Genomic DNA, 26,975 nt, shown 5'->3' on the forward strand with positions numbered 1-26,975 from the left:
TCTTTGTGTCTTGTGTCTAATAGAATGACAACATCCTAAAATGTTTCAATACGCGTATTTGCTAATCTGAATAAACTGATTTGTGAAAGTCAACTGTTAAGAAACACAGCTATTATACCTCTGCAAGCATTGCTTGTATGGTTGTTCTAAATTATGTTTCTCTCTGTGTCAGGTGGAGTTTATTCTAGAGGTACAATTGTTGATGCAGATATGTAGGTAAGTCTTTAGAAAAATTTATGTTCAAACAGGTTAGAAAAAGTCTTTGTGTGAGCAGGGTGGTAATTTGGAAGGAGGAGATGCTTTAAAAGATCAGGTCTTTTGTTTCCAGGCCCAAGGGAGAGATTAGGTGGGGAAAGCATTATCCTGTACAGAGTGGTCAGAATAGATAGCCTGTATCATAAGACAATCTAGTAGCTAGTTCTCAACCTGTGGGTCATGATCACTAGAATATACGCAGTTTCAATGGTCTTAGAAACCCCTAGCGGTGGTGGCGCACGCCTTTATAAATCCAGTACTCAGGAAGCAGAGTCAGGTGGATCTCTGTGAGTTTGAGGCCACTCTGGTCTACATAGCGAGTTCAGGACAGGTTCCAAAGCTACAGAGAAACCCTGTCTCGATAAAACCAAACCAAACCAAACCAAACCAAAACAAAACAAAATCCAACCATCAATCAATTTTCGTCGCTACTTAATAGCTGTAATTTTGCGACGGAGTGGTGTTTAGATTGCTAGGACAAGGAATATTTCTTAATACGAGCTCCCTGACAACGCAAAAATTCCCAATCAAGCCAAATTTAAAAATATCCAGGTTTAATGGAAGATCTACACTCTCGGGTGGCTCCGAGGGGGAAATGGGAAGCCGCGGGAACACGGGGAAGAAAGGGAGACCACGTGTTCTTTTTTTTTTTTTTGGGGGGGGGTGGTCACTTAAGTACCCTGGGGAGTGGTCCTGATCCCAACCCCAGGGAGGGTTCAGGACCTGGCCTGCTGGGATTTGAAGTCCAGACCGGGCCTGGGGGCTGAGATAGATGCGAGGGACTGGGACCTATGCTCGCAACTTAACAAGGGCCATCAAAAATATGTTTTTCGGCCGGGCGGTGGTGGCGCACGCCTTTAATCCCAGCACTTGGGAGGCAGAGGCAGGCGTATCTCTGTGAGTTCGAGACCAGCCTGGTCTACAGAGCTAGTTCTAGGACAGGCTCCACAGCCACAGAGAAACCCTGTCTCGAAAAACCAAAAAAAAAAAAAATATGTTTTTCGATGGTTGTGACCCACAGGTTGAGAACCACTGATATCTTTCATTTTATTTATTTGTTTTTTATATTTTAGGAAAACTTCAATAAATCATGTAAATTTTGATTGTAGCTTTGGGGAGGGTGAGGTCCTTTATTGGCAGAGTAGAAGGAAAAGACAGACTTTGACAGCCCTAATGGATTTTCACTTCTTTGTTTTTCCAAAGCTCCTTCCTCAAGGTTTTAATCTTCTCATTTTGCCTGAAACTGCCTCCCCCCCCATAAAATACTTCTTTCATGTTCTAGTGAGGACGTTACACAGTAGTAATGAACAGACCGCCTCATACTGGATTTGTAGTTTGCCAATGAAGAGCTGTAAGAGCTTAGTCGAGCCACTCCAGGCAGAAAGTGTTTCACTTGATGAACTAATTTATTCCCCTTCAGTCCAAAGCCTTTAAAACAAGACATTAAAGCGATTTTTACATTTCACTGCTGGCTATTATTAACCCTTTGATGTTTCCTAATGAGTAAAACCACACACACTGCCAAGGTAGCATTTGAATTCAGTTTCTTCCAGAAGTTTGCGTCTTCACAGGTTACTCGCCCTTTAAAAAAAAACAAAATTAGAGCCTGGCGAGAAGGCAGGGCCCTGGATCCGTAAAGACCGCTTATTCAGCTTCTTCCGGGAAAGGAACCTAGAGGGCAGACGCAGAGCATGCTGGGACTTGTAGTTCATCTGCTGTCATTGTCCCTGGTCTCTCTCTGCTCTGGGCGCTGGATGAACTACAGCTCCCACAGGGCCAAGCGTCACCGGCGCGTCCTGTGCTCTAGCCGCGCCTGGGCGGCTAGTTCAAGTTGCCATAGCTGCAAGTACGGGGTGAGCAGAGTCGGTTGCGCCGCAGCGTTGCGTCAGTTGCACCTTCGGGGTCGCTGGTAGCCGTGGGAGCCGGGTGGGACCTCGGCAATGATCCGGCTTTAAGAACCTGGAGTCACCTTGGGTCTAAGGTACCTGCCCCATCTGCCCCCTGTCCTTTTTCTCACTTCCCCTGCAGAAACATTTATATCCCACTTCCCCTTGTGTCAGGGTGGAGACAGCAGAGCTTCAGGTGTTATGTGGAGTGGGGCCGGGTGTGTCGGTGCAGTGTTTGGCGAGGTGGGGGCGGTGACGTGTTTGCACCCCTCAACAGGTCGTCCACGGTCAGGTTCTGGCCGTCTCACTGTGAACGTGCCCTGTCCTGTCTGTGGAGCAGCTCGCCATGGGCTAGCCTCCTATAGGCTTTAGCTAACTGACATTTAGTTGACTGCCCCGAGGGTATATTAGTTAATACTTCTCCCTTCTGCAGTCACTTGGTTTTTTTCCTATGCTAATTTAGGAGACCCCCGGTCGTAGCGGTTAGCAACCCTATTCTGGAATTAATTCGTGGAAATGCCAAACTTTGAATTCCAGCTGCATCCTGTATAGGGTTAAAAGGTTCAGTAAAGCTAGACGTTGTAGCGTCCTGTCAGGATTATGCAAAATACTTGGCACATTGCCTAGCACAAAGCAAATTCTCAACACTTCTTCCTAAAACTGATTGTGTCTAACAGAAATACGAACTGTACAGGTGGGTTTTAATTTTATAGTACCTGTATTAAAAGTAAAAGCAAACTTCTGCGGTCAATCTTAATTTATTTGGCACAGTACATAAAATATGTATTTGGCATGTAGTAAATATAAAACTTAAATACACACACACACACACACACTTTAGACAGGGTCCTACAGTGTAGTCCTGGTTGATTTGGAACTCATTATTTGGATGGACCAGACAGATCTTCAAGTCACAGAGATCCACCTGCCTCCACAGTGCTGGAATCAAACATGTGTGGCACCACCTGGGCTATATTTTATGTTTTTTGAAAATGGTACTGGATGTTCAGAATCTGATAAGTATTAATATATTTATAGTGTGTATCAATTTGAATTGGCCAGATTTCCAGAGTCATAGCCATATGATTGCTATATTGAACAGCACAGAGGGAAGATGAACTTTGACAACTGTACCTTGGCATAGAGCATTGGTTCCCAACCTGTAGGTTGTGACCCCAACTGGGCCCTTTCATAGGGGCTGCCTGAGACCACAGATTTTAAATTACGATTCCTAATAGTATTAAAATTATTGTTATGAAGTAGCAATAAAAATAATTTTATGGTTGGGGGTCAGCCCAGCACGAGGAGCTGTATTAAAGGCTTGCTGCATTAGGAAGGTTGAGAACCACGGGCGTAGAGAAATTGTCTTGTGCCTAGGGCTCATCATGTGGTAAAGCTAGCTACTGTGTTAGACAAGTGTGTATTACCACTGCTTGCCTGGGCCAGTTGGTGTGCCCTGACAACGGCTTTCCTAGATGATTTTCCGGTGGATTCGTCCAGTTTTAGGAGGAGTTATAAAGTGTTGAAAACACTTCTACCCACTGCACTTCTCTTCAACCAAATATATAATACTTTGGTTTGTTTGTTTTGTCATTGTCCTGACTGATCGGCCATATATGTCTTTAAAGAGGTGGAGGGTGGCCTATACTTACAAATGAGCCAGTAATTTCAGAAAAATATGTTAATTTTATCGCTCAGTTTAGTTTCCCAGTTGATATACTTAGTCTGTACTTTTGTCTAGACTTGGGGTACAATTCATCCCCCTAGCGTGATCTAGCAAGTTTAATGATGACTAGGCTTGGGCAGAAAATGCCACTTACAAGGAATTTTCAGGCTGGGCATTTGGATATCATTCGGGCTTTTGGGTGACCATAGGAGCCTATTTTCACTGTTGCATGGGATTCTCTAATTTATGCATAAGGAGGATGAAATAATTTTCATTAGAACAGTTTCAAGGTATAGTTCTGTTCACTACCTGTTTCATTGGCTTGTAGGTGTTTTGGGGGGAGTGTAGAGGCAACCCAAAAGATCATCTACTGGACTGGTCCTTTTGCCTGGAATCTCATGAAGAAATGATAGGAGGCAGGCATCCGTGCCTCAGACGAGCACTGAGCTCAAAGGACAGCAGCCCAGAGTTCTGGGAGTGCACTGTGTAAGTATGCTTTCTCTGTGAGTGTAGCATCTGAGGACATCTCTTACATCATTGCATATTCACAGTGGAAATGGGTGTGCTAACGGCAGGATGGGGGGCAAGAAGCTACTTTTTACTGTTAGTATAAAGTTGAAACAGGGTAGCTGTGCATGACACATTAGAGACATTCAGATGAACAGATAAGTGGCAGTGTCCACTAGAATGGGTTTGGGAACCCATTCTAGTCCAGATACTGCTTGAGGTCCGTTTCCCAGGCTTTACATTCAGTTCTTTTTCATGCTTATCTGCGTTTATTAGATCCATGTCAGAGGCACGGATGGGCTATTTGCTTGGATTTTTTTTTTTTTTTTTTTTTTTTTTTTTTATTTTTCAAGACAGGGTTTCTCTGTAGTTTTTTTGGTTCCTGTCCTGGAACTAGCTCTTGTAGACCAGGCTGGCCTCGAACTCACAGAGATCCGCCTGCCTCTGCCTCCTGAGTGCTGGGATTAAAGGCGTGCGCCACTACCACCCGGCCTTACTTGGAAATTTTTGAGCCAAAAGAGCGATCTTTATTTCCAGAACTTTCCGACTCCAGATTTCCAGTCCTGCCCCTGTCCAGGGCCTCATGGCTGTTTGTAATTGTTCGCTAGTGCACTTGACTGCAACAGTTTAGGATTGATCTCTTTAAATTCTTTTTTTTTTTTTTTTTTTTTTTTTTTGGTTTTTCGAGACAGGGTTTCTCTGTGGTTTTGGAGCCTGTCCTGGAACTAGCTCTTGTAGACCAGGCTGGTCTCGAACTCACAGAGATCCACCTGCCTCTGCCTCCCAAGTGCTGGGATTAAAGGCGTGTGCCACCACCACCCGGCTCTTTAAATTCTTAAAGGATCCTACTTTTTTTTTTTTTAAAAAAAAAAAAAACAATAAATAGTCTATTAAAGTAAATAGTTGTAATTTGTGATTTCTATAAATTGAGTATGTTCAACACAAATTGTCATTGGTTATCAAAGATTTAGTGTTAAGGCTGAATTTTTGTAATATATTAAAAATTCTGGACTTTGGAAAAAATGCCTTTCATTGTATTTTGATGGTGAAAAGGCGCAGACACACAGAGGAATTTTAAGGCTTTGTGATAAATTTTCACTCAAGACTTCTGATGTACAAAATTCTTAGAACTAAAGATTTTAGAGTTAGAAAGACATGAGCCTAGTAGGTTAGTGTATTCCAGGAATTCTCGCCAGCACAGATTGACACAGCTGAAACTACCGTAAAGACAGCTAGGGCGCATTCACTACTGTGCCTTTAATATGTTTGGGGCTCTTAGGCAGGTTTGAATATAGTCATAATCTTCATCGCCTGTTTGCCTGTGTAACAATGTATTGTTAAATGGTCACACAAATCGTGGCTACTGTCTCATTCTCCTTTTGAGACAAGGTTTGGAATACAGCTTAGTCTTGCCTGGAACGGAGGATCCCTGCCTCAACCTCCTGAGTGCTCGGTTTTAGGTGTGTTCCACTATCTTGGGTCTTACCTCTTTAACTGCTACCTTTGTGGCCTACTGATTAGATGCTTTTAATGTATTCCTTATCAGGAGATTTCTTATAATTCTTAAATGACATTCTCATACATACATACTACACATAAGTTGTATACACACATGTACACACACATACATACACACACATGCATACACACACGCCCTTTCTTTCCTTCAGACAATAATCATAGAAGCAGAATTTCTGAGTCCAAGCATGTATTTTTACTTCGTTTGCCAAGTTATTATCTAGAAAAGCTGTTCTTCATTTTATAGATAATAAATTTCTATTTATTTACTGTTGTGTGTAAGCATTTGTGCATGCTATCTGTGTGTAGAAATCAGAGAACTTTTGGAGTTGATTCTTTGCTTCCATTGTGAACTCTTGGGATTGAACTCAGTAGGTCAGACTTGCTTAGACAAGTGTTTTTATCTGCTGAGCCATCCTTTCAGGCTTAATAACTAATACTTGTACACCGAATGCCCTTGTCAGCTTGAGGGTGAGAGCTTTGCTCATCTGTCTAAAACAGATAAACAAGGATACCATTTTATTGCTTCAATTTGCAATTCTCCAGTGAGATGAAGTATATTTATGTATTGTTAGGGGCATTTGTATTCTGTGGATTGCCTGTTTATGTATCCTTTGTGACATTTACTACTGGAGTGTTATTACTTTTGTGTGCTTTTTAAAGATCTAATTAATCCCCCAGTTCCCATAGAATGCAAATATTCTGAGTTTTTCCTTTGCTTCCGGTGTCTTGTTATGATATTTAGGAGTAACTTCAAGAGACTTAGTAAGCCTTTATTAATATTCATCTTTCTACAATTAATATAACCCTCATCATAAGTCTGTATACTGCTAAATGACTGGAGGATTTTGGAGAAGGCAGCATTTGTGGTTACATGAATCCATTTGGCTGATGGGTATTTAGAATGCTGTGTGCACAGGGTTGCCATGAACCAGGTGCTCCTGAGTGAATGAAGGAGTGCTTGTGAATGAGCAAGCTCACGCATGAATGGGCGTGTGAATTAAAGCTGAGCTGGAGCTAGGCTCTTTAGAATGAAGAGCAACATTGTGGAAGAAGTGGACTCTGATTGTTATTTTAAAGGATGGATAGTCAATTCTATAGATTGAGGAGAAAAGGAAAAACTTGATGGTTGGCAGATGAAGGCTTTCAAATGCTCAAAATGGGTTTGTTCATGAGCAGCTATTGGTGTGTTGAAACTTTCTGGATGAGGAACTCAGCTGATGAAGAGACCATGGAATTTGGACTGTAGAGCTTGATAGTACAGGGAATTGAAGACTCTAAGTAGCTGTAAATGACCATTATAAATTTCAAATGATTTTACAAATAACTGAGTAGACTTAGGTTTGATCCAGTCACTAGTAAGTTTTAGTATATGGTACATTGATTTGAAATGTTGCCTTGCTTACCATATAGTAGACATTAGTATTAATAGTATTCATATTAATAATATGCAGCTCAGTCAATATTGTTTTAAGACTTCAAATAATTTGACCCACTGTTAATGAAAGTTCTCCATTTAATAATTGCTTACGTAGTACTTGCTGTTTGTAAAGCTCTGTACTTTGAACTTTGTTTCTGTATGAATAAGACAGGATAATTAAGAAAAGTCTAGTTGCAAATTAATTTGATACTAGTCCAGTACTTGCCAGATACTATGCTGAGTGCTGGGCTCCAACCATATCTGAATCCATTCTGTATTTTTCTTTTTTTCTTTTTTTTTGGATTTTTTTCGAGACAGGGTTTCTCTGTAGCTTTTTGGTTCCTGTCCTGGAACTAGCTCTGTAGACCAGGCTGGCCTCGAACTCCCAGAGATCCGCCTGCCTCTGCCTCCCGAGTGCTGGGATTAAAGGCGTGTGCCACCACTGCCCGGCCCATTCTGTATTTTTCAAAGAGAATATTTGAGCTGAGTGATTTGTAAAAGAAATAGGTTTATATGGTTCATAATTCCATTTGTCACAGGATCCTAGCAGCATAGTCCTGTGGTCTGTTCCAAGTCCCGGAAGCACTAATGTCTCAGGACATCATGGTGGGCAGATATGCATGAATGGGTCAGGGAAGGTCTTGCCATGAGAGAGGGAGCAGGAGAGCCAGCTGGTAAAGCCAAGCTGGCTTTTTCAGAATCGACTTTTCAGATGTGAAGTCCAGTTGCACAACACCTAATCTCATGGGAGTTGGAGATAAACCATCCCCACCTTTGAGGATGCCCTTCGGTGTCTGTCCCCTAGTTCACATCATGTAGCGTTGTTTCTCAGCCTGTGTGTCACAGTCCCTCTGAGCGTCCCAAATCAGATATCTTGCATGTCAGATATTTACATTACCATTCATAACAGTAGCAAAATTACAATTATGAAGTAGCAATGAAATAATTTTATGGTTGGGGTTTCCACAACCTGAAGAACCGTATTTAGGGAATGCAGCATTAGGAAGGTTGAGAACCACTGACATAAGGATTCCGCTGCCTCTAGGTTGTCAATCTTAGAGTTCCAACTTCCTGCAAATGAGCTTTTGTGGGAACAAAACATACAAAAAGCATAGCAAACCATGAGTGGAGCAGTCTTTGTGGAGAGCAGAGCCTTTGTAGATAGCCAGTAACTAGCCAGTGAGAACTGTCTAGGCTAGGTTGAGGTAGTATCTGTCAAAGGAGTGTGGCAGAGAGCACGGGGCCCAGAGTTGGGGTGGGGCAGAGAAGGGAGGCTACTAAAGGGTGCTTCTTCTGATCTGACCAAGAAATAGGAGTCAAGGATGGATGGTCAGGAACATGGGCCTTTGGGAAAGGTCAGAGGAAGAAGAGAATGTTCTAGACTGGCACAGGCTTAGGCATGTTGGTGAGATGAATGCATGTGTTGCAGTAACTGGTGCAAATAGTCAGACTCCATGGGGAAGTGTCTTACTTCAGGGATGCAGCCCTATGATTTCAGAGCTGAGAGAGGAAAGATTACCTCCATCTGTAGACAGAAGAGTTCATGAGATTGTCTTTAGCTGTGATGGAAGCTATGAGTAGATTGAAATTAGTGGGGACAGATTTCCCCCACTAATAGGAAAGATAGGCTGCTTCGTGGCATGCGTGAGGGCTGATTCACGTGACTAAGTCATGGACGCAGAGGGAAGAAGCAAGCTGTTTTAATGGCTTAGAGAAGTACTCCAATTTTGTTATTGTAATTTTTTAAAATAAAGTAATTGTGGGTTAGAACTTTACTCAAACTGCCATCTACCTTTACAGCCTAAGTAAGGTTGTAATTATATTGTCTTTACAGGATTGCAATAGAAATCCTGAGAAAATGCTATCCTTTCTAGGCTCTAAAGCAGGGTGTGAACTAAAGGTCACACTCTAGAGCAAGTGTGCACAGTGGCACCAGGAGATGATTTCCTTTCTAGGCTCTAGAGCAGGTGTGCACAGTGGCACCAGGAGATGATTTCCTTTCTAGGCTCTAGAGCAGGTGTGCACAGTGGCACCAGGAGATGATTTCCTTTCTGGGCTCTAGAGCAGGTGTGCACAGTGGCACTAGGAGATGATTTCCTTTCTGGGCTCTAGAGCAGGGTATGAACACTAGCACTAGGAGATGATTTCCTTTCTTGTAGTTTTTCTTCACTTGGAAATCAAGTAGTTTCTGTTTCCTTTTAAAATTCAAAAGAAGTGAAGTATGCTTTGTGATGTGGAGAAATAGCATTTTTTTTGTTTTTATTTTTTGCAAAACCATGAAATTATTATACTTTTATAATTGCTTTCCCCTCTTAAAATTTAATAGGCTGTCAAGTGCTTCACTACCTGCTTAAGTGTGTGTGTGTATTTTGATATGAGAGCATCCTTTTTCCTTCTTTCTTTGGAAGGGTGTCATGTATATATCTGCAGTCTGAAGCCAATCTGTTTTCTCAAGGAAAGTTCGGTTGAGAGGCAAGTTCAGCAAATAACTCTTTCAGAACCAAATCAAGTCAGCTGTTGCACAACAGCCCTAGCTGTATAACCAACAGAACCTTAGAGACATACAACAGTTAATGTTCAGTCCTCTACAGCTGTTACCTAAGCTGTCTGCTTAGCGTGGCTAGACTTGTTCAGTTGTCCAGGAGCAGCTGGCTGGTTTGTCGCTCTAGGCTGGAAGACCTGGGACATTTATGTGTCCTGTACCCTCCACTTTCTTGCTTAGTAAGAGTTTCAGGAAGGGGAAACAATAGGGAAGTCGTGGGAGAGCGAGGTCCAAGGAACAATCCCATTTTTCTTTAGGCCACTACTGTTAAAATCCTGCTGATGGCAAGATAGGAGTCCACAGTCAGCGGGTGTGGATGGTTTGAATGTTTGCCGCAGTGCTGGTCTTCCTGTTCTGCCCACCATGGAGACCAGTACTACTGTGCCTTCCTTCTGGTCTGCGTGAAAACTAGCTCCCAAGCATCTCTACTGATTTGTTCTTCACAGCTGGGCTGCTCATTTTCCCCTGGCCAGTTGGGCTCTGAAGCTTTGTCCTTTTTAAAAAGAACTGAATTCTTAGTAGGAGTGCAGACTCAGTTAAGTGGAGCCCGTGAAGTGACTCACTGCGTCTGCTGTGGTAGAGATTGGGGCAGACAGGAAGGTGCAGGTCTGCCTGGGGCCTGCTGTGCGCATCCATGCTCCTGTGGAAAATCAGCCCTCACCATTGGTGGAGCTTTTGATTTTTTTTTTCCAGAAAACTGGAAATTGGAATTTTCAAGTGAAGTCTCTTATTTTCAGATCCACGTTTTAAACTAACAGTTATTCCAGATAGACCTTTGTCATCTGGATTTATTCCTCAGTCCTCCAAATTCCATTGTCTGAATTAAACAAAATGTTGCCAGACACTCAGGGGTTTAGTTGCTGTCTGTGCCAATCTCTTCCTCAACCAGTCTGGGCCACTGTGGACACATAATAGTTGTTGCCTGTCCTCTCAGAGGGTTTAATTCTGGTCTGTTAGTTTGGGAATGATTGTCTACTTACCTGTTTTATCAGGTAGTAAATACGATTTTTGATGGTGACTGGAGAGATGGCTCTGTGGTTAAGAGCATTGACTGCTCTTTCAGAGGATCTGGGTTCAGTTCCTAGCACCCACATGGCAGCTCAGAGCTGTCTGTAATTCCAGTTCCAGGAGATCTAACACCCTTGTCAAAACACCAATGCACATTAAAAAAATATGATTTTGGGCTCAACACAAGTAACAGACACATTCACCTCAGGTTTAATAGTAGCCATTGCCATTTCTCTGGAACTTTTCTGCCTTTTGGCTGATGGTTTCAGGGCATCATGGTGGCAGGGTTTGGTGAACAGAGGTGTTCACCTCACTGATGTCAGGAAGCAGGGATGAAGCTGGGACAGATATGGCCCTCAAGGCCGTTAAGTTAGTGACCTGTTTCTTCTAGCTAGGCTGTACCCCATGCAGTGTCTAGAACCACCCCAAAGCACTGCCAACTGGGACCAACCCTTAATGTATGAGTTTTTAGGGACAGGCACACTTTATATCAAAACCACAGCTGGATTGCTGTGGTATTTGCTTTGGAGAGTGATAGTCAGGGAATTCTTGGGGCCTGGAGAGATGGCTGAGGGGTTAACAGCACTGACTGCTCTTCCAGAGGACTCAGGTTCATTTCCCAGTACCCACCTAGGGGCTCACAGTTGATTGAAACTCCAGTTCCAGTAGGTCCTATGCCTTCTTCTGGCCTCCATGAGCACTGCACACATGATACCCAAATGCCTGCAAAACGTCAACACACAAAAAGCACACATGAAAAACCAGAAAAAAGGGAATGGACTCCTTAAGATAGAAATAATGAGTATGGCAGATGCTGATCAGGAGCAGGGAATAGGGGTCAACAAGATTGCTCTCTGCTCTCCGGTTACAAATTTCGCCTTGCAGTGTTGGCATACGGGCACCTGCTCTGTGAACGGTGGTTCTTACTGCACCTCTGGCTCTTTTATTTGTAGTCATGCATTATGATTATTAAATCCAGTCTTTCTCTGTTTGGAATCCATTTTAAAGGCTATTTTATGTTGACCTTTAATTTTAAAATCTACTCAACAAATTTTTATCTTTGAGTTCTTAGGCAAAAACATAGTTGTTTCTTCCTTACCCTTAGACGTGGCTATGCCAGTTTTCTGGGTCGTCTGGGACTGTAATTTAAGTAGCTGAAGAATGAAGACCATTCTTCAAGGCTGGAAACTAACTTCAGAGCGGGTGGCCAATATGCCACTGCAAGTCCTCGGGTGGCATTGCTCTGAGCAGTGAGTGGCTTGCCTGTGTGACTAACCAGTAGGTGGGTTCTTGTCCTCTCTCCCCGCCTCTTTCTTAGTTTTGGTTGAGACAGGGTTTTGAACTTGCAGGCTGGTCTTGAACTTGCAGTGAAGTGCTGGGGTTATAGTCATGGGTCACCACACTCAGTTTTATTTCTTCTGTCTTGGGCCTGCCTTGTATTTGTATACCAAAGCATCCTTTCCAGGTAGTATCCAAAGAAGAAGAAGAACAAAGCTCACATGTGACTGCCTCTCTCCTTTGCCTCTCCTTCATTGCAGGACCTTCATTGCTTTTGCTGAGACTGTTTTTAATATGCTCACTGACAAGCCCAAGGGTACTTGGCTATCTGTTGCATTGGCGCATCACAGTTCAGTTTTCCCTCTAAAACAGGGCAGCAGCTACCCCACAGTAAGTTCAATAGGGACAGTTTAGCATTGAGGGCTGGCAAGCTGTGTTCCACAGGCCAAATTCCACCCAGCCACAGGCCACATCATATTTGCCCATTCTCTTACATTGTCAGGTTCTTTTGCTACAGTATAATAAGTGTGCCAGAGACTGTAGGGTTCACAAGATTGAAAATACTTTATAGTTTATGCTGGCTAGTTTTATGTCAACTTGACAGAAGCTAGAGTCACTGGGGGTGGGGTGGGGAGTACCTCAACTGAGAAAATACCTCCACAAGATCAGGCTGTAGGCAGGCCTGAAGGGTAATTTCTTAATGAGTGATTGATAGTGGAGGGCCTAGTCCATTGTAGGTGGTGCCAACCCTGGACTGGTGGTCTTGGGTTCTATAAGAAAGCATCCTGAACAAGTCACGAGGAGCAAGCCAATAAGCAGCAACTCTCCATGGCCTCTATATTAGCTCCTGCCTCCAGGTTCCTGCCTGGTTTGAGTTCCTGCCTTGCCTTTCTTCAATGGACTGTGATTCCAGATATGTAAGCCAAATAAATCCTTTCTATCCCAAGTTGCTTGTGGCCCCCAAGCACCATAGTAGAGACACTAGTTGAGCAAGGCATATACTTTAAGGGTGCACCTCTATAGGATTGAGATCCAGAACTTGTTGGGGAAGATGTGGATGCATCATTGGATGGTAGAGAGACTGTGGGTACCCTACTCTACAGTTGGTCCATAGTCACTGAACAGTAAGTGTTAGCACTTGAGAAAAAAAACTGTTACTACTTCTGTCTGACTAAAGTGCACAGAGACTGGCCAGATGACTGCTTCCCCCTAAGTCGGGGTTTCAGAGAGCAGCCCCTCACTGGCTTTGGAGGTCCATTTTTGGGGAAGAATTAAGGTTGCTAGAAAACATCTGTCAAGATAACTGACAGTCAGCACCTGGCCAGAGAGTGGGACTCAGGGCTCAAGGCTGCCTGTTGGGTAGATACGTTGAAGGGCAGTCACCAAAGCACCCGGGAAGACACATTTTCATAAGGTGGAAGGGTGATCATATATTACAGGTTTAGGAGTCTAGCAAGGCAGAAAAGGTTGGGAATACATCATGGGGTCACAAGTTCAGTGTAGGTTGTAAAACATGGTTTAAGGTGTGGAGACTTCTTAGTAATGTATAAATAACAGTGTGACTTCTTAACAGCAGTGTGACTCCTGTTTTGACTTCACAAAACTGCTCTTGGGGGAAATGGGATGAGTCTGTAAGGAGTACTGCTCTTGGATGGGGTGGGATGAGTCTGGAGGTGGGGAGCTGACACCTTTTTCAATGGCAGGAAATTCTTCTCTGGTGTGCTGTGGGTTGAACTGGGGGCACTGACTGCAGATGAAATGAACCCATGGGACACATGGAGTCTGAGCAGGGAGAGTGCTGCTAAACCACAATGGGAATGGATGTCACTGGGTATCCCTTCCGCAAGGTTATGACATGGAAAACACAGGGACCCCTTCCTCCAGTGCCCACTGCTAGTCCATGGTGCTGTTTTCACTATGCCAGCTACAATGGAAATATTGCAAGTTTGATTTTCAAGGAGTAGGCAATAAAGGGTTTATCTGAGCTGAGACAGTAAAGTAATTGCAAAATTTATGAATATTCTTTTTCTCACTTCTTTTAAAGTTTACTTTTTATAATTGGTTTATCACATCTCTGAGTTTCTCCTTAGCTCTCCGTTCTTCTGTCTCATTCACTAGTTCCTTCTCTCTTCCTTTTGTATGTTGAAGTCCTTCCAGGATTCCCTACTGTCCTCATTCTTTTCTTACGGTGGTTTTTGTTTAGTGGTCTCAACTTCGTCCATACTGACCACTCTCGAAGTGTTCCTCACAGCACGCTCCCAGGTGCCCGTTAGGTGTCTTCACTCTGTTTCTTCTTTCCCCCATACACAATGATTCTCCTCCCGAAGAACGTGCCACATATTTTTTTAAGTCTCTTTCTCTTGAGTAAGTTTTTTGTTGTCTGTATCATCCATTATCTATCCAGCCAACCAACAGAACCCAGAACTCAGCTTTGACTATGTTTAGCTGGTGGCTCATTTAGTTCATCTCCTCTGCCGTTGCCGTAGGGGCTTACTTAAGAGTCTGTGGTAGCCTCTCTGGAAATTTCTCAGTGGATATGCTTGTTATTATGTTATTCCTCAAGATTCTTTTTTAACCCTTCCAGTATTGGTGTTTAAATACTTGCTTTTAATTTTAACAGTATTATAATTCTTTTAAAAAACGATTTAAAAATTATTTAATTATGTGTATGTATGTGTGTGCCAGTGTCTGGGTATGTGCACATGAATGCAGATTCCTGTGGAGGCCAGAGGCATCCAGTTTCATGGAGGTGGGCTTGTGAGCCACTTGATGTAGTTTATGGGACCCAGACTCAGGTCCTCTGCAAGAGCAGTAAGTACTCTTAATTGCTGAGCCATTTCTCCAGCCTCCATATTAGAATTCTTAAAAAAACAATCCATCCATAGGCTGTGAAGCCACAGCATGCAGATTAGGTGACAGAGCTGCCCTGGTACAAGGCGGAGAGCTCTGTGGGTGTGGACCCTCGTTAGTTTCTCCGAGACATCTCCTCGCATTAGGTGTGTGTCAGACTTCTCATCTTCCATGCTGAGTGAAGGATTCTGGTCTGACTCCTTGATTGTTGTCTTGCTGCTTATCTCTCTAATGGAATATTCTTGCCAGTCTTTCTCACCAAGAACTATGACCTACTTACTTTCATCTTTGATCTCTCTCTCTCTCTCTCTCTCTCTCTCTCTCTCTCTCTCTCTCTCCCTCCCTCTCTTTCTAGCAGTGCTGGGGTTTGAACCTAGGATTTTGTACATGTTAGGCAATTGCTCTACTACTGAGCCACATCCCCAGCCCTCAGTGTTTTGAGACAGAGTCTTGTTGAATTTGTCAGACTGGTCTTGAGCTTTGGACCCTCCTGTCTTTCTCCTGATGCTGTGAGGACAAGTGTAGATGGCCATCCTTGGGCTACCTTTCATTTGTAATGTAGGAACGATTCAGTCAAGGATGAATGAGTGAGCCTGTTTTGAGTCCTCTGGTTCGAAGCTTATGGAGTACATTGTTTCCTGCACATGCAGGAACTGGTGGATGGACTGACTGTTGATTTTCATCTTGGGTAAATTTACCGGAAGGGTTTGGGTGAAATTACAGAAAAGCACTGATGTAGAGAAAAAAGGAACAACTGACAGTTGTTTGTACATGGCCATCTTTGCTGACTTGGTGACCTTCACCTGCAGGGTGAGCTGCACCCCCAAGTTGTACAGCTGTTGAAACAGGGAGAAATACATTATGAAAATTGAATTTGGTTCATGATTAAGTTTAAAATACATTTCCCTTCTCAATATCAGTGTCATTACCTTGAACATCTTCTTTGAGGTCAGTTGCCCTGGGTAGGGACAGCTGAGGCACATGGAGGCTCTAGAGCCAATCACCCACTTAACACGCACTAGTCAGGCTTTGTGAAATATCACCCCTGATGCTGGGTGCTTATCTTTTATGGAACAGCTTGCAAATCCTAATTGTTTTAAACTGACTCTGAGGAAAAGAGATTTGAGAATCAATAAATCACAGCTCTCATACATACAAATGTGCCTCATTACAATGAAGATCATCTGATGGCTCTTTAGGTCAAATAACAAAAGGGGTGGACTGGAGTTTATAAAGGTTCGCTTCAGTCCTCTTTTTACAAGGCTTGAATGCAGTCTTCCCTCTCTGGTCCCAGTGTCCAGGGCTGCTTATGGACATTTGTTTAGATGGCATGAATTGATGAGGGTTCATTGCTTGCTCTAGTGGTTGTATGTCTTCTTTATAAGGTTCATTAAGGCAGAAACAACAATATTTATATCTTTAAGTATCGTTGTGTTGGGAGCAGCTAAATAAACTATTCTAAGAACTGTTCCAGCTGCTATTTAAACACAGCTTTCTCTACAATTTTATAGACTTTACCCAAGGTCACCCATCTTTGTCCCCTCTCGAGCCTTGGACACGCTCAGGTCTGAAAAGCTAACAGTATTTTCTTGTTGGAGAGATTGTGTTGCGCAGGGAGGTGGTGGTATGGTGCAGACAGGTAGTTCTGTTTTTCCTCCAGCAGAAGGAAGTGCTTTTCTCACTCTCAGCCAGAATTTTGGTGATGACTCAGTTTCCTTAAGCTGTTCTTCACATTTGACAGTTCCTTCTTGCTGCCATCGTGTGTTATGATGAAATTTCTTGTAAGGGTGAGAATGGATTTCTCATTTAACTTAATTTTTCTTCCTTTGTCTTTTTAAAACCATGATGAAAACTTTCCCTGGGCCCACACAGATGTTTATCTACTCTATCACAAAGAAGCATCTATCTTGATGCAAAATGCAGTACTGCCCATGCATCTGTCACTCATGAACCGTTCTCAGTTTGTTCTCTAGAGCAGTATTTGATCGCAAGAAGCCATGTCTGTACATGTTTTCACACAGTACATTGATATACATGTTCATTCTGGCATTTGGTTGTAAGCCAGATTTTAAAATAACTGCCCTTCAGCAAAACTACAAAGAGAATATACAGCATGAAGTTTCCTTTAGCTCACAGCTCAGGGTAAGTGGTTCTGTGGCTGAAGTGGAATGCAGACAGCACCATGGTCCAGGCTCATCACCCGGTGGAAATGAATGAAATGGTCTGGCCTGGGAAGGGTCCAGGAACTAGAGATGAGGTCAGGAAGTTGTCAAGCAGGAAAAGGAAGCAGATACCAAGGGAAAGAGTTCTGAGGATGTAGGATGTTAAATTCCATGTTGTCAGCTTGTTAGTCTGCTCTCTTCGAAGGTGATCTTTATGTTTCTTTATTAAGTATATATTTATATTTCCTTCTGATTATTTATTAATATAAATTCATTATTGAGAATTCATAAAAGATAGGAGAATAAAAGTTTAAAAGAATACAAATTGGCAGTAAACTTTGGAGAGTAAATATACTTTGATATATTTATTTAATAAATATATTTATTGATATATTTATTCCCTTATTATCCCTCTCATTCCTGTGCCTCTAAATTTACATTCTGGTAATCTTGTGGGCATACCCAGAAAATATATAACATTTATTGCAAAACTGGAGCTCATGCTTTACCCTGCTTTGCATTAATTGTTCCTTGGAACCAGAATCTCTCTCTCTCTCTCTCTCTCTCTCTCTCTCTCTCTCTCTTTCTTCTTCTTCTTTTTTGTTTTTACATCCCAAACAAAGTTTTTCCTTCTTTCCAATCCTCTGCCTCCCCGCCCCCGCCCGTCCCGTCCCCTCCCCCTCGCATCCCATCCATGCCTTCTCCACTGTTTCTCTTCAGAAAAGGGCAGGCCTCCCGTGGATATCAGCTAGCCGTGGTGTATCAAGTTGCAGTGAGACTAGGTACTTCCTCTTCTCTTAAGGCTGGACAAGGCAAGCTGGTAAGAATAATAGGTCCCAAAAGCAGACAACACAGTCAGAGACAGCTTCTGTTCTTACTGTTAGGAGTCTCAACATGAAAACCAAGTTACACAACTGTAACATATATGCAGAAGGCATAGGTCAGTCCCATGAAGTCCCAGTCCCTGTTCAGTCTCTGTGAGCCTCTATGAGCCCAAGTTAGTTGGGAACCAGGATTTTTAATGTCTATTTGCTGTACGATTGTAGAGCCCCATTGTATAGCAGTGGCTGTCCCACTGGATGCTCTGTGTTTTAACCTTTCTCTTTTAGTTGGAAATTCACATCATTTTCATGTTTTCTTTAGTACAACTTCACAGTAAATATCTTTATATGCAAAATTTCAGTTGAGTTTTGTTTAGGGGTCATTTTTGGTTGTATAATTATTAGGTCAGTGGTACAAACAGTTCTTGGCAGATAGTTCCCTGTTAACAGCCACACAGGTTGTATTAATTTGCACATTCCCACTAGGAGAGTTTGGGAATGCTTTCTCCTGAATCTCAGCTCTCCACAGACATTATTATTTAATGGGAACAGTAGGACAGGAGGGCACCCTCTTGGTGTATTTCAATTTCTTAGATTATTTTGTTGAATTTTTTTTTTTTTGGATCTTCAATTTATTTTCTTTCGTGACCATTCTTAGTGTATTTGTCAACATAAAATGACTCCGACTCTTATGCATTAGCTAGTTTCACTGGGGAGAAAGTTTTTTGGAGTAACTTTCTTTAATGCCAGTGATCTTAAGGTAAAGCACACTTAAATACTATGTTTAAATTGTGGTTTAAAACAATATATTCTTAATAATGAATAAAGGCCATATTCTACATTTTCTTTTGGGGGCTCAGAACTGTTTTCATGGCTTCTATACATCTACCCCAGCTTTGGCTGGGCGGTGGTGGCACACGCCTTTAATCCCAGCACTCGGGAGGCAGAGGTAGGCGGATCTCTGTGAGTTCGAGGCCAGCCTGGTCTACAAGAGCTAGTTCCAGGACAGGCTCCAAAGCCACAGAGAAACCCTGTCTCGAAAATCCAAACAAAACAAAACAAAACAAAAACATCCACCCCAGCTTTAAAAACATGTTACTAAAATCAAATCAAATCATTTCCTTCCATTCCCTGTTTCCTTTCCTTCTTCCGGCTCTTCCCATCTCCTGCTCATCCCATTCTCACTCCCTCTCAAACTCATGGCTTCCTTCTCTTTGCTATTGTTACACAACACAGACACACACACACACACAGAGGCACAGACATACATACAGAGACACACATACACACCAACAACTACTGAGTCCATTCAATGCTGCTTGCATGCCCTTGATTCCAGTGCCATCCACTTTGTTTTAGATAACCAATTAGAGGGCTCCTCCCTGGGGGAAGACTACTTTTCCTAGTCTCAGCATCCCTTAGGTGCTTGTAGTTTTTTTTTTTTTTTTTGTCTGATTTGGAATCTATGAGGTTTTCTTTGTCTGAGTTAGCATGTCTGTCTTTGCTTTTGACATATGTGCATACCTCTTGCCAACTTCAGTGGCCAGCATTTCTTTGTTTTCCTCCTTCCCCATCAATTCCATGTCTAGAGAGTGGTTTTTCGGCCCATGATAGATTAGTGTTGTTTGGTAAGATTGTATCGTTGGCACAATGGCTACTTTCTGTGTTGTGGCACTGAGAGTTAGGCCTCCACTCATGTTTGCTATGGGAGTCATTCTTAACCTTTTTTATTGTTAGTAACAGTGAAGAAAGTGCCCAGTTTTGCCAGCAATGAAAGTAATCTATTTATATAATTCTATTCTTCTTTTACTTCACTATTTGTAAAATCTAGGTATTACAAATTATGTAGTTGGTTGCCAAATGTTTGCATGCTTTAGAAAACCCCTGCAATTTCTCAGTACTTACCTTCTTAAATATTGATAACTCTGCAGGAGTTCCACCAGATGCAGGAGTCTGAACAGCTCTCATTGCTCAAAGTAATCAAAGTTAATAGCAGAAGGCTTAGAGTACACCCAGGAAGCTCATGCCAAAAAGTGATCCTATCTTATTGAAAGTATGTAATCCTAGCTGGGGTAAGTAATAGGAGTTTTCCTTCTGTGTATGTCATGGTAAGAGCTAATTTAATGTTCTCTTAATTTTATCTGGTTCTACTATGATTTTCTTATAGAGTTAAATTCACATACTCCATGGTCACTTGTTAATACATATTAGTCATAATGCGTGTTCTATAAAGGACTTTGAGAAACCTCTGCCAGGGTTAAAAGTAGAAGTGCATGGTGTAAGGTTTCTGCATGAGCTCATGTTGTTTGTCTTCCTTGGAGGGGTGGGGCAGAAATAGTATTGAGTGGAGGATGGGAAGCGTTAATTTAATCAATCTTTATCAATAGAAACTGGGAGTCAAATATCAGGGTAAGATCCTGAAAGATCAGAGAAGCAGGGAGCAGCCTCTGGTCACTTCCTACCTCTTCCGTTCCTCCATCCAGAAGGGCTGAGATTCTCTCTCAGCTCTGCCTTACTACTTCCTGTCTCCTCTCTGTCTACAGTCTTTCAACCTCTGTCGTCAGCTAGTGGCTATCTCTGCCCTCTAACTCCAAGCAAGCTTTTTTTTTTTTTTTAAATATTTATTTATTTATTATGTATACAATATTCTGTCTGTGTGTATGCCTGCTGGCCAGAAGAGGGCACCAGACCTCATTACAGATGGTTGTGAGCCACCATGTGGTTGCCGGGAATTGAACTCAGGACCTTTGGAAGAGCAGGCAATGCTCTTAACCTCTGAGCCATCTCTCCAGCCCCCAAGCAAGCTTTATTTGTCAGAACACAATCAAAATATCACACAAGGATGAGTTAAGGGAGTCCTGAGATTTTATTTACAATATAATGTTCTGAATGTTTTATTTGAAAAGTTACAAGTATGTTATGGTGTTATTTATCATTACTGATAATTAGTTCTAGGAGTGTGTATATGCAGTTTTACTATATTGTTCTCTGTACTGTTTTCACCAGTTTCCCAAATAGTGACAAAGAACCATAACAGTTTGGGCTTCCGATACTCTTAGTCAAGTTGAAGTCAAATTGTCTACTTATTTAAAGAGTCTTATATGGAATAATATCCAAGGGAATTCTCTGTAAACAATGATTAACATTGTCGGTACTTTTAAAAGCATCAAGCTGTCCTAGACAGTCACTTTGCTTCCTCCTCCTACTGCACTGCAATTAGTAAGCAGCTTCCCCTTTCGCTGCCATCTCTTTTTGTCCGCTGACTCTTAAAGAACTGACGATACAGTTTGAGAAGGGATCCCAGATGTCATCGTTCTTTTCCTCAGTTATCAATCACAAGAAAAACAGTGAATAAAAACCCTTACTTGGAGACCAATGGTTTGATTTGTTTCCAGGATTCTTTGAAATGTAGGGTAGATAGGGCACTTAGTTTTCTCCTGTCTTTTTAAGGTTTTATGCTGCTATTTTACATTTCTGCTTTTCCTTGATATTTTTATCCTGACTGGTGATGAGAGGCAGTTGAAGGAACTGTAGACACACACACACATCACGTGTGTTCTGCTGCTTTGTTTATCAGTTTTTATTCATCATTAAGACTACTCACTCATTGTTCTTGAGTTCTCAGTAGTCCTCATTGTCCGCTATGTTTGGCAAGTCCAGTTTTATCCCATGCTCTTTCAGACCCAGGCCAGCTGGCCTTGGTGAGTTCCCAATAGAACATCCCCATTGTCTCAGTGTGTGGGTGCACCCCTCGCAGACCTGAGTTTCTTGCTCGTGCTCTCTCTCCTTCTCCTGATTTGGACCTTGAGATTTCAGTCCGGTGCTCCAAAAAGCTGAACATAGCGGACAATGAGGACTGCTGAGAAGTCAAGAACAATGGCAATGGGTTTTGATCCTACTGCACGTACTGTCTTTGTGGGAGCCTAGGCAGTTTGGATGTTCACCTTACCAGACCTGGATGGAGGTGGGTGGTCCTTGGACTTCCCACAGGGCAGGGAACCCTGATTGCTCTTAGGGATGACGAGGGAGGGGGACTTGATTGGGGGAGGGGGAGGGAAATGGGAGGCGGTAGCGGGGAGGAGGCAGAAATCTTTAATAAACAAACAAACAAATAAATAAATAAATAAATAAATAAATAAATAAATAAAAATAAGACTACTCACTCATACTATGTCATAGCCAGTGTGTACCGTGGAAGGACCAGAACCGTGAAGATGGAGAAGGCTAGAGAATCCTGGCCTACTGCTTGTCATCTACCACTGTATGGAGTTGGACTCATTCCTTAACTCTTAGCCTCAACATTCTCTATATATGGAGCTGTAGTTAATACTGTTTATTACTGTTACTAGTTATTAATTATTATTGATTTGTGTGATGCTGGCTCTACTACAAACCTAGATCCCCAGGCCCAGTAGTACACATTTAATAAAGTTGTGAGAATCAAATTGGCTTGTCTATGAAAACACCCACATAAGTACCTCAGATAGTAGCTGGCTCTTGGAAAATGCATGTTCTTTTTTAATTTACTGCTAGAGAATGCAGGAAGTACTGGAAAGAGAGTAAGGGGGCATTGAAGAGACTCCTGAGACATAGATGAGGCTGTGAATTCCAAAGTTTTAAAGGCAAAGGGGTTGTAATTTAAAAAGCAGCATGAGAGGAAGAAGCCATGCAACAGAGTTCATGTGGAGTTTTTTTTATTTTGGGAAAGGGAATGGAAAAAGGGGGAAGGAGAGGAGGAGACCGGCCTCTGGAGACAGGAGCAGCAGAAGAGAGAAGCAGAGAAAAAGAGGTGGGAGAGAGAGAGGGGGGGGAGGGAGAGGGAGGGAGAGAGGGAGAGGAGGTGAAGGCCCACCTTTTAAAAGGGAAGGTAGTGAATGTGCACAGGAGGGGTTTTAGTGGCTGCAGCTGAGGGCATATCCTGTCAGGACCCAAGGGCAGGCCGGTACAGATGCCTGAGCACTAACAAAAGGCATTTCAGAACTTTGTTAGTTACTTTTCCCGACAGATGCAACTTAAGGGAGGAAGTTGTTGTCCTCCCCCGCCCCCGGGCAGTTTCACAGCGTCAGTCCTGCTTGCTGGCCCAGAGCATGGTGGTGGACACTTTGGGGGACAATCTCCTTCATTTGTAGGTAGGCGGGCAGCAGAGGAAGGAACCATACCACAGGTGTCCTTAGAGGCATTCTCCACTCACCCATTTCTTCCAACTGTGTCTTCCCTCTTACCCTTTACCACATCCCAACAATGTCATTGTAAGTGTATTAGGAAATTAATCCATTAATTATTAGGCCAAAAGTCTTCATAATCTTACTGTTTCTGGAAATAATATCCCAGGCACACCCAGAACATCTCTAATGCCCCAAGAATTTATTAATCTTATTAAATTTGAACTTAGAATGAATTATCATGAATATCTGTGTGTGAACTTCTTTTTTTACGTGAGGGGTGAGGGTGGAGTGGGGGTTTAAACAGCTGTGATTTGAGAAAGGCAAAGCCAAGCAGTGCCTTCAGTTTTAGTTTCTCATTCGTGTTTTCTAGTATGGGAGGGAGCCCATCATGGGCACCTTAGTGCTTCTACCTAGGCAGCAAAGACCTGAGAAGCTGGTGTAGGAGGAAGCCGAGGGGCGTGGCCATGTGAGAGATGCATGTGCTTGCAGGGTGTCAGGAGCTCTCTGTCTCAGCTTGTATTATGTTCTTGGATATTTCATGGATTCTTTCTCTGAAGTGGTGAAGATAGACTGTAATTTAATTTTGAAAAAAATCTAAATTCACAACAAGGGTCCTTTATCTTCTGTAGAGACACGATTATGCGTTTCAAGCTGCAATAAAGATAAAGGTCCAGAAGACCCGGAATATTCTGTCCTGAACGAGAAATTGGATCACACTGTGCATAATAAGCCAGAAAGAAATGTCTGTATAGATTTTAAGAAAACGATAGCAGCTTATATTAAAGACTGAGTTAACCTTCCATTAACTAGAAGATGAAATTATTGGAATACTACTCAATAAGCTCTTGATCAACTTAGTTTTCTCCAGTGCTGTTTTGTTCTAAATGTATTTGATTTCTCTAACTTCTATTAATAATTTTTCTGAAATGATATTTTCTTGCACAAATAATTTTTAGTATAAATCAGATAAACAGTTGGGGTTAAATTGGGAGAAAAGCGTGTTTAGAGAATTTCCCAGTGCTGAAAGTACATTCTGGAAGGTGGGCTTTCTATTTTGGTGGAGGTGTTCAAGCTAGTATCTCCTTATAAATGCATTATTTTTTTTTTAAATTTATTTATTATGTATACAATATTCTGTCTGTGTGTATGCCTGAAGGCCAGAAGAGGGCGCCAGACCTCTTTACAGATGGTTGTGAGCCACCATGTGGTTGCTGGGAATTGAACTCAGGACCTTTGGAAGAGCAGGCAGTGCTCTTAACCACTGAGCCATCTCTCCAGCCCCCGATAAATGCATTATTGTAAAAATTGTTTTTGCAGTATGTCATTTGCTTAATTCCGCAATGGTAAATTAGGATGTAGGAGAGTTTTTATTCTGCCACACAGTGGAATTTTATTATAGTTTCTACAGGGCATCTGTCATTTATTTATGTTTAGAGGTAATTCTTATAGCTTAGAAAGTGTATTGACTACTATTAAGAACTGAAGGGTTTTTTTGCATGTGTATGTGGTGTATCACATGTGTGCATGTGAACACCTGTGTGTCTGTGCACATAGATGGCAGAGGTTGACATCCCTTGATCCCATGCCTTTTTCAATTGCTCTCCACCTTATCTATGTGGTAGGGTCTCTTCAACTCAGAGCTTGTAGATTTGGCTAGGTTAACTAGCTAGCTTGTTCTGGGGATCCCCTGCTTTTCGCTGTCCAGTCTCATGTCAGTGGTGGGGGTTAAAATTGTCACCTCCTTGGCTCTGTAGGTCTTCAGAGAATGTTTGTTTCGTTTTGTCATGGATAGAATTGCTGACAATTTTTTGAAACATTCTCTATGAAAGTACTCTTAATCCTGGCAGCAGAACCCAAATCTTAGGAAGTGGTACTTGGAGTTGATAACTCACTGCAACCATGTGGGAACAGTTTTCTCGGAGCAGAGCAGGCTGTGGGAGCAGAATTACATGGGAAGTGGCCTTCTGTGTTTTCTTGTGTGTCTATTTGCTGGACGACTAAAAGTCAGGAATGGGTTCCTTACTTGTGTGCTTATTACTTAATTGACACTGAGTTGGATTTATTTTGAAGGATTTGTATACATCAATGGCAGAATCATCCAGTGATTCAGACCACTTCCGCTATCATAACCGATTGAGTCGATGGGCAACCAGGTCAGTCCACAGGGAAACTGTAAGTCATCCTACAGTAGATGTCACCGCGAAGGTCAACACCATCACCAGTACTTTACAGGTTAGTTTGACAGTGCTTACACTTGATAGGTTTTGAAGTCATCTGAGCTGTGTAATGGTTACAGCCTGTATATCGTTTTGTTTTAGTATTATAATAAATGACCCTCAGGTGAATGCCTCAAAACAACCAAGTTTATTATCTCACAATTCTGTAGGTCAGAAGAAAGAAAATTCTCTTCTTTTGTCTTTTGTAGCTGCTCATGTGTCTTGTCTTGGCATTTCCTCAAAGCCGACTATCATGGTGGTTCTTCCAACTATTGCATTTGGCTGGCTGTGTCCTCCTTTCTGTCTTCCTTTTCCTTTTTTTTTGCTGTTTGTTTTTCTGGTTCTAACCCAAGGCCTTGCGCACGCTATGCAAGTGCTCTCTCTACTGCTGAGCCACAGTGCCGGCCACTCTTCCTCTTTTAAGGACACTTGTGACTTCAGCTTGTCCTCTCAGTAATTCAGGAGAAACTCCACTCTAGGTCACGTATCCAGAATCCCTTTTGACATATAAGTTACGTAGGCAGAGTTCTATCAACTAGGAGTCAGAAATTGATGAGGATCATTAGTCTGGTTACCATGGTGATGATACCTCAACTATGTAATAGGTTGTTGAGAATGTTTTAGGATAAAACTGTATTCGCAAGTAAAAAACTGCGGGAGTAAAGGTAGTACCGACGTTTATCTTCCTGTGCTCTTTGCCCAGGACAGTGTGGGGAAGCAGATTACTGGTGGATGACTAATACGTATAGAGATGAAGTTTTGGTTTTGAACGTAACTTCTGACAGTGTTTGGAAGTCTGAGTGGGAGCAGCATGATGCTTTCCGTAGGAAGAGTTTGGAAAGGGTATAGGGCAGCCAATGTGGGAAAGAAACCCAGCAGAAATTATTTCCAGCTGATTCATCCCTTGCTTTTCACTTAGCCATAAAAACAGGAAATTTGGCTTTGAATTGCTCTGGGTTAGTATGCTTGATGGGAAGAGAGTAATTGTTGGAGGAATAATAATTTTGCATAAGAGTAATAATACTTGTTCTTTGTGAATTTATTTACGCTTATGTAACAATGGGATTTTAGAGTCTGAATTCTTCTACCTTTCTGCCAAAGAGACACGTTGGCAAGTAAGCATATTCAAAAGAAATTACTCTATTAATCTCTTGTGTAAAACCAAGCATATTTAGGTAGAAATTTATGTTTAGGTTAGAAATAATTTTGTTTCTTAAGAGATTAAAGGACACATTTTCTCTTTCTTAATCCAGTTCTGTAGTGAGGAATTAACTGGAGTACAATAGACCTACTGACTCACTTTCTTTACATACCTGAGCACATTGCAGCTTCAGGATTCCTTTCTGCTCTTTTTCTTTTTCCTTGCCCCCCTCCACTCTTCCTCCCTATCCCCACCTCTCTCTCTCTACCTCCACTTCTCTCCCTTTCTTATACTTACACCATGTTCTTATGGTATAGCCCATCCTGCCCATTTGCTGTGCACATGACCCTCTTCCTAAGTCTTGATGCTCCATGTTGCTTTGCTCTAAGAACAATGTGAAGTGCAAAGTGCACTCATTTCTGAAGAGGATTCTTTTCAATTTGTGGTTTTGTTATCAACTTATTAGGGGACCTTGGATAACGACTTGTAAATTACATGCTTCAGATACATAAATAAATTGCAGTGTTGTAGCGATTTGAT

The 26,975-nt window shown here is 42.2% G+C and overlaps 1 protein-coding gene across 5 annotated transcripts in view; it reads left to right on the forward strand.

Annotated features, from left to right (window-relative positions):
• The first annotated feature begins 2,107 nt into the window (after window positions 1–2,107).
• The window catches only part of Cep128 (centrosomal protein 128), a 335,390-nt gene continuing 310,522 nt past the window's right edge, over window positions 2,108–26,975 (forward strand). For 2 of the 5 annotated variants that reach the window (XM_057783387.1, XM_057783392.1), the window contains exons 1-2: window positions 21,783–21,877; window positions 25,149–25,310. In XM_057783387.1, the coding sequence (XP_057639370.1) occupies window positions 21,872–21,877; window positions 25,149–25,310 (168 nt within the window). In that variant the 5' untranslated portion in view covers window positions 21,783–21,871. Of the gene's footprint in view, window positions 2,237–4,135; window positions 4,294–19,844; window positions 19,986–21,782; window positions 21,878–25,148; window positions 25,311–26,975 lie in introns of those variants that run through there. The other 3 variants (XM_057783389.1, XM_057783390.1, XM_057783391.1) reach the window with 3 other exon arrangements.

Source organism: Chionomys nivalis, chromosome 10 (assembly GCF_950005125.1).
Source record: "Chionomys nivalis chromosome 10, mChiNiv1.1, whole genome shotgun sequence".
NCBI classification, from domain to species: domain Eukaryota; kingdom Metazoa; phylum Chordata; class Mammalia; order Rodentia; family Cricetidae; genus Chionomys; species Chionomys nivalis.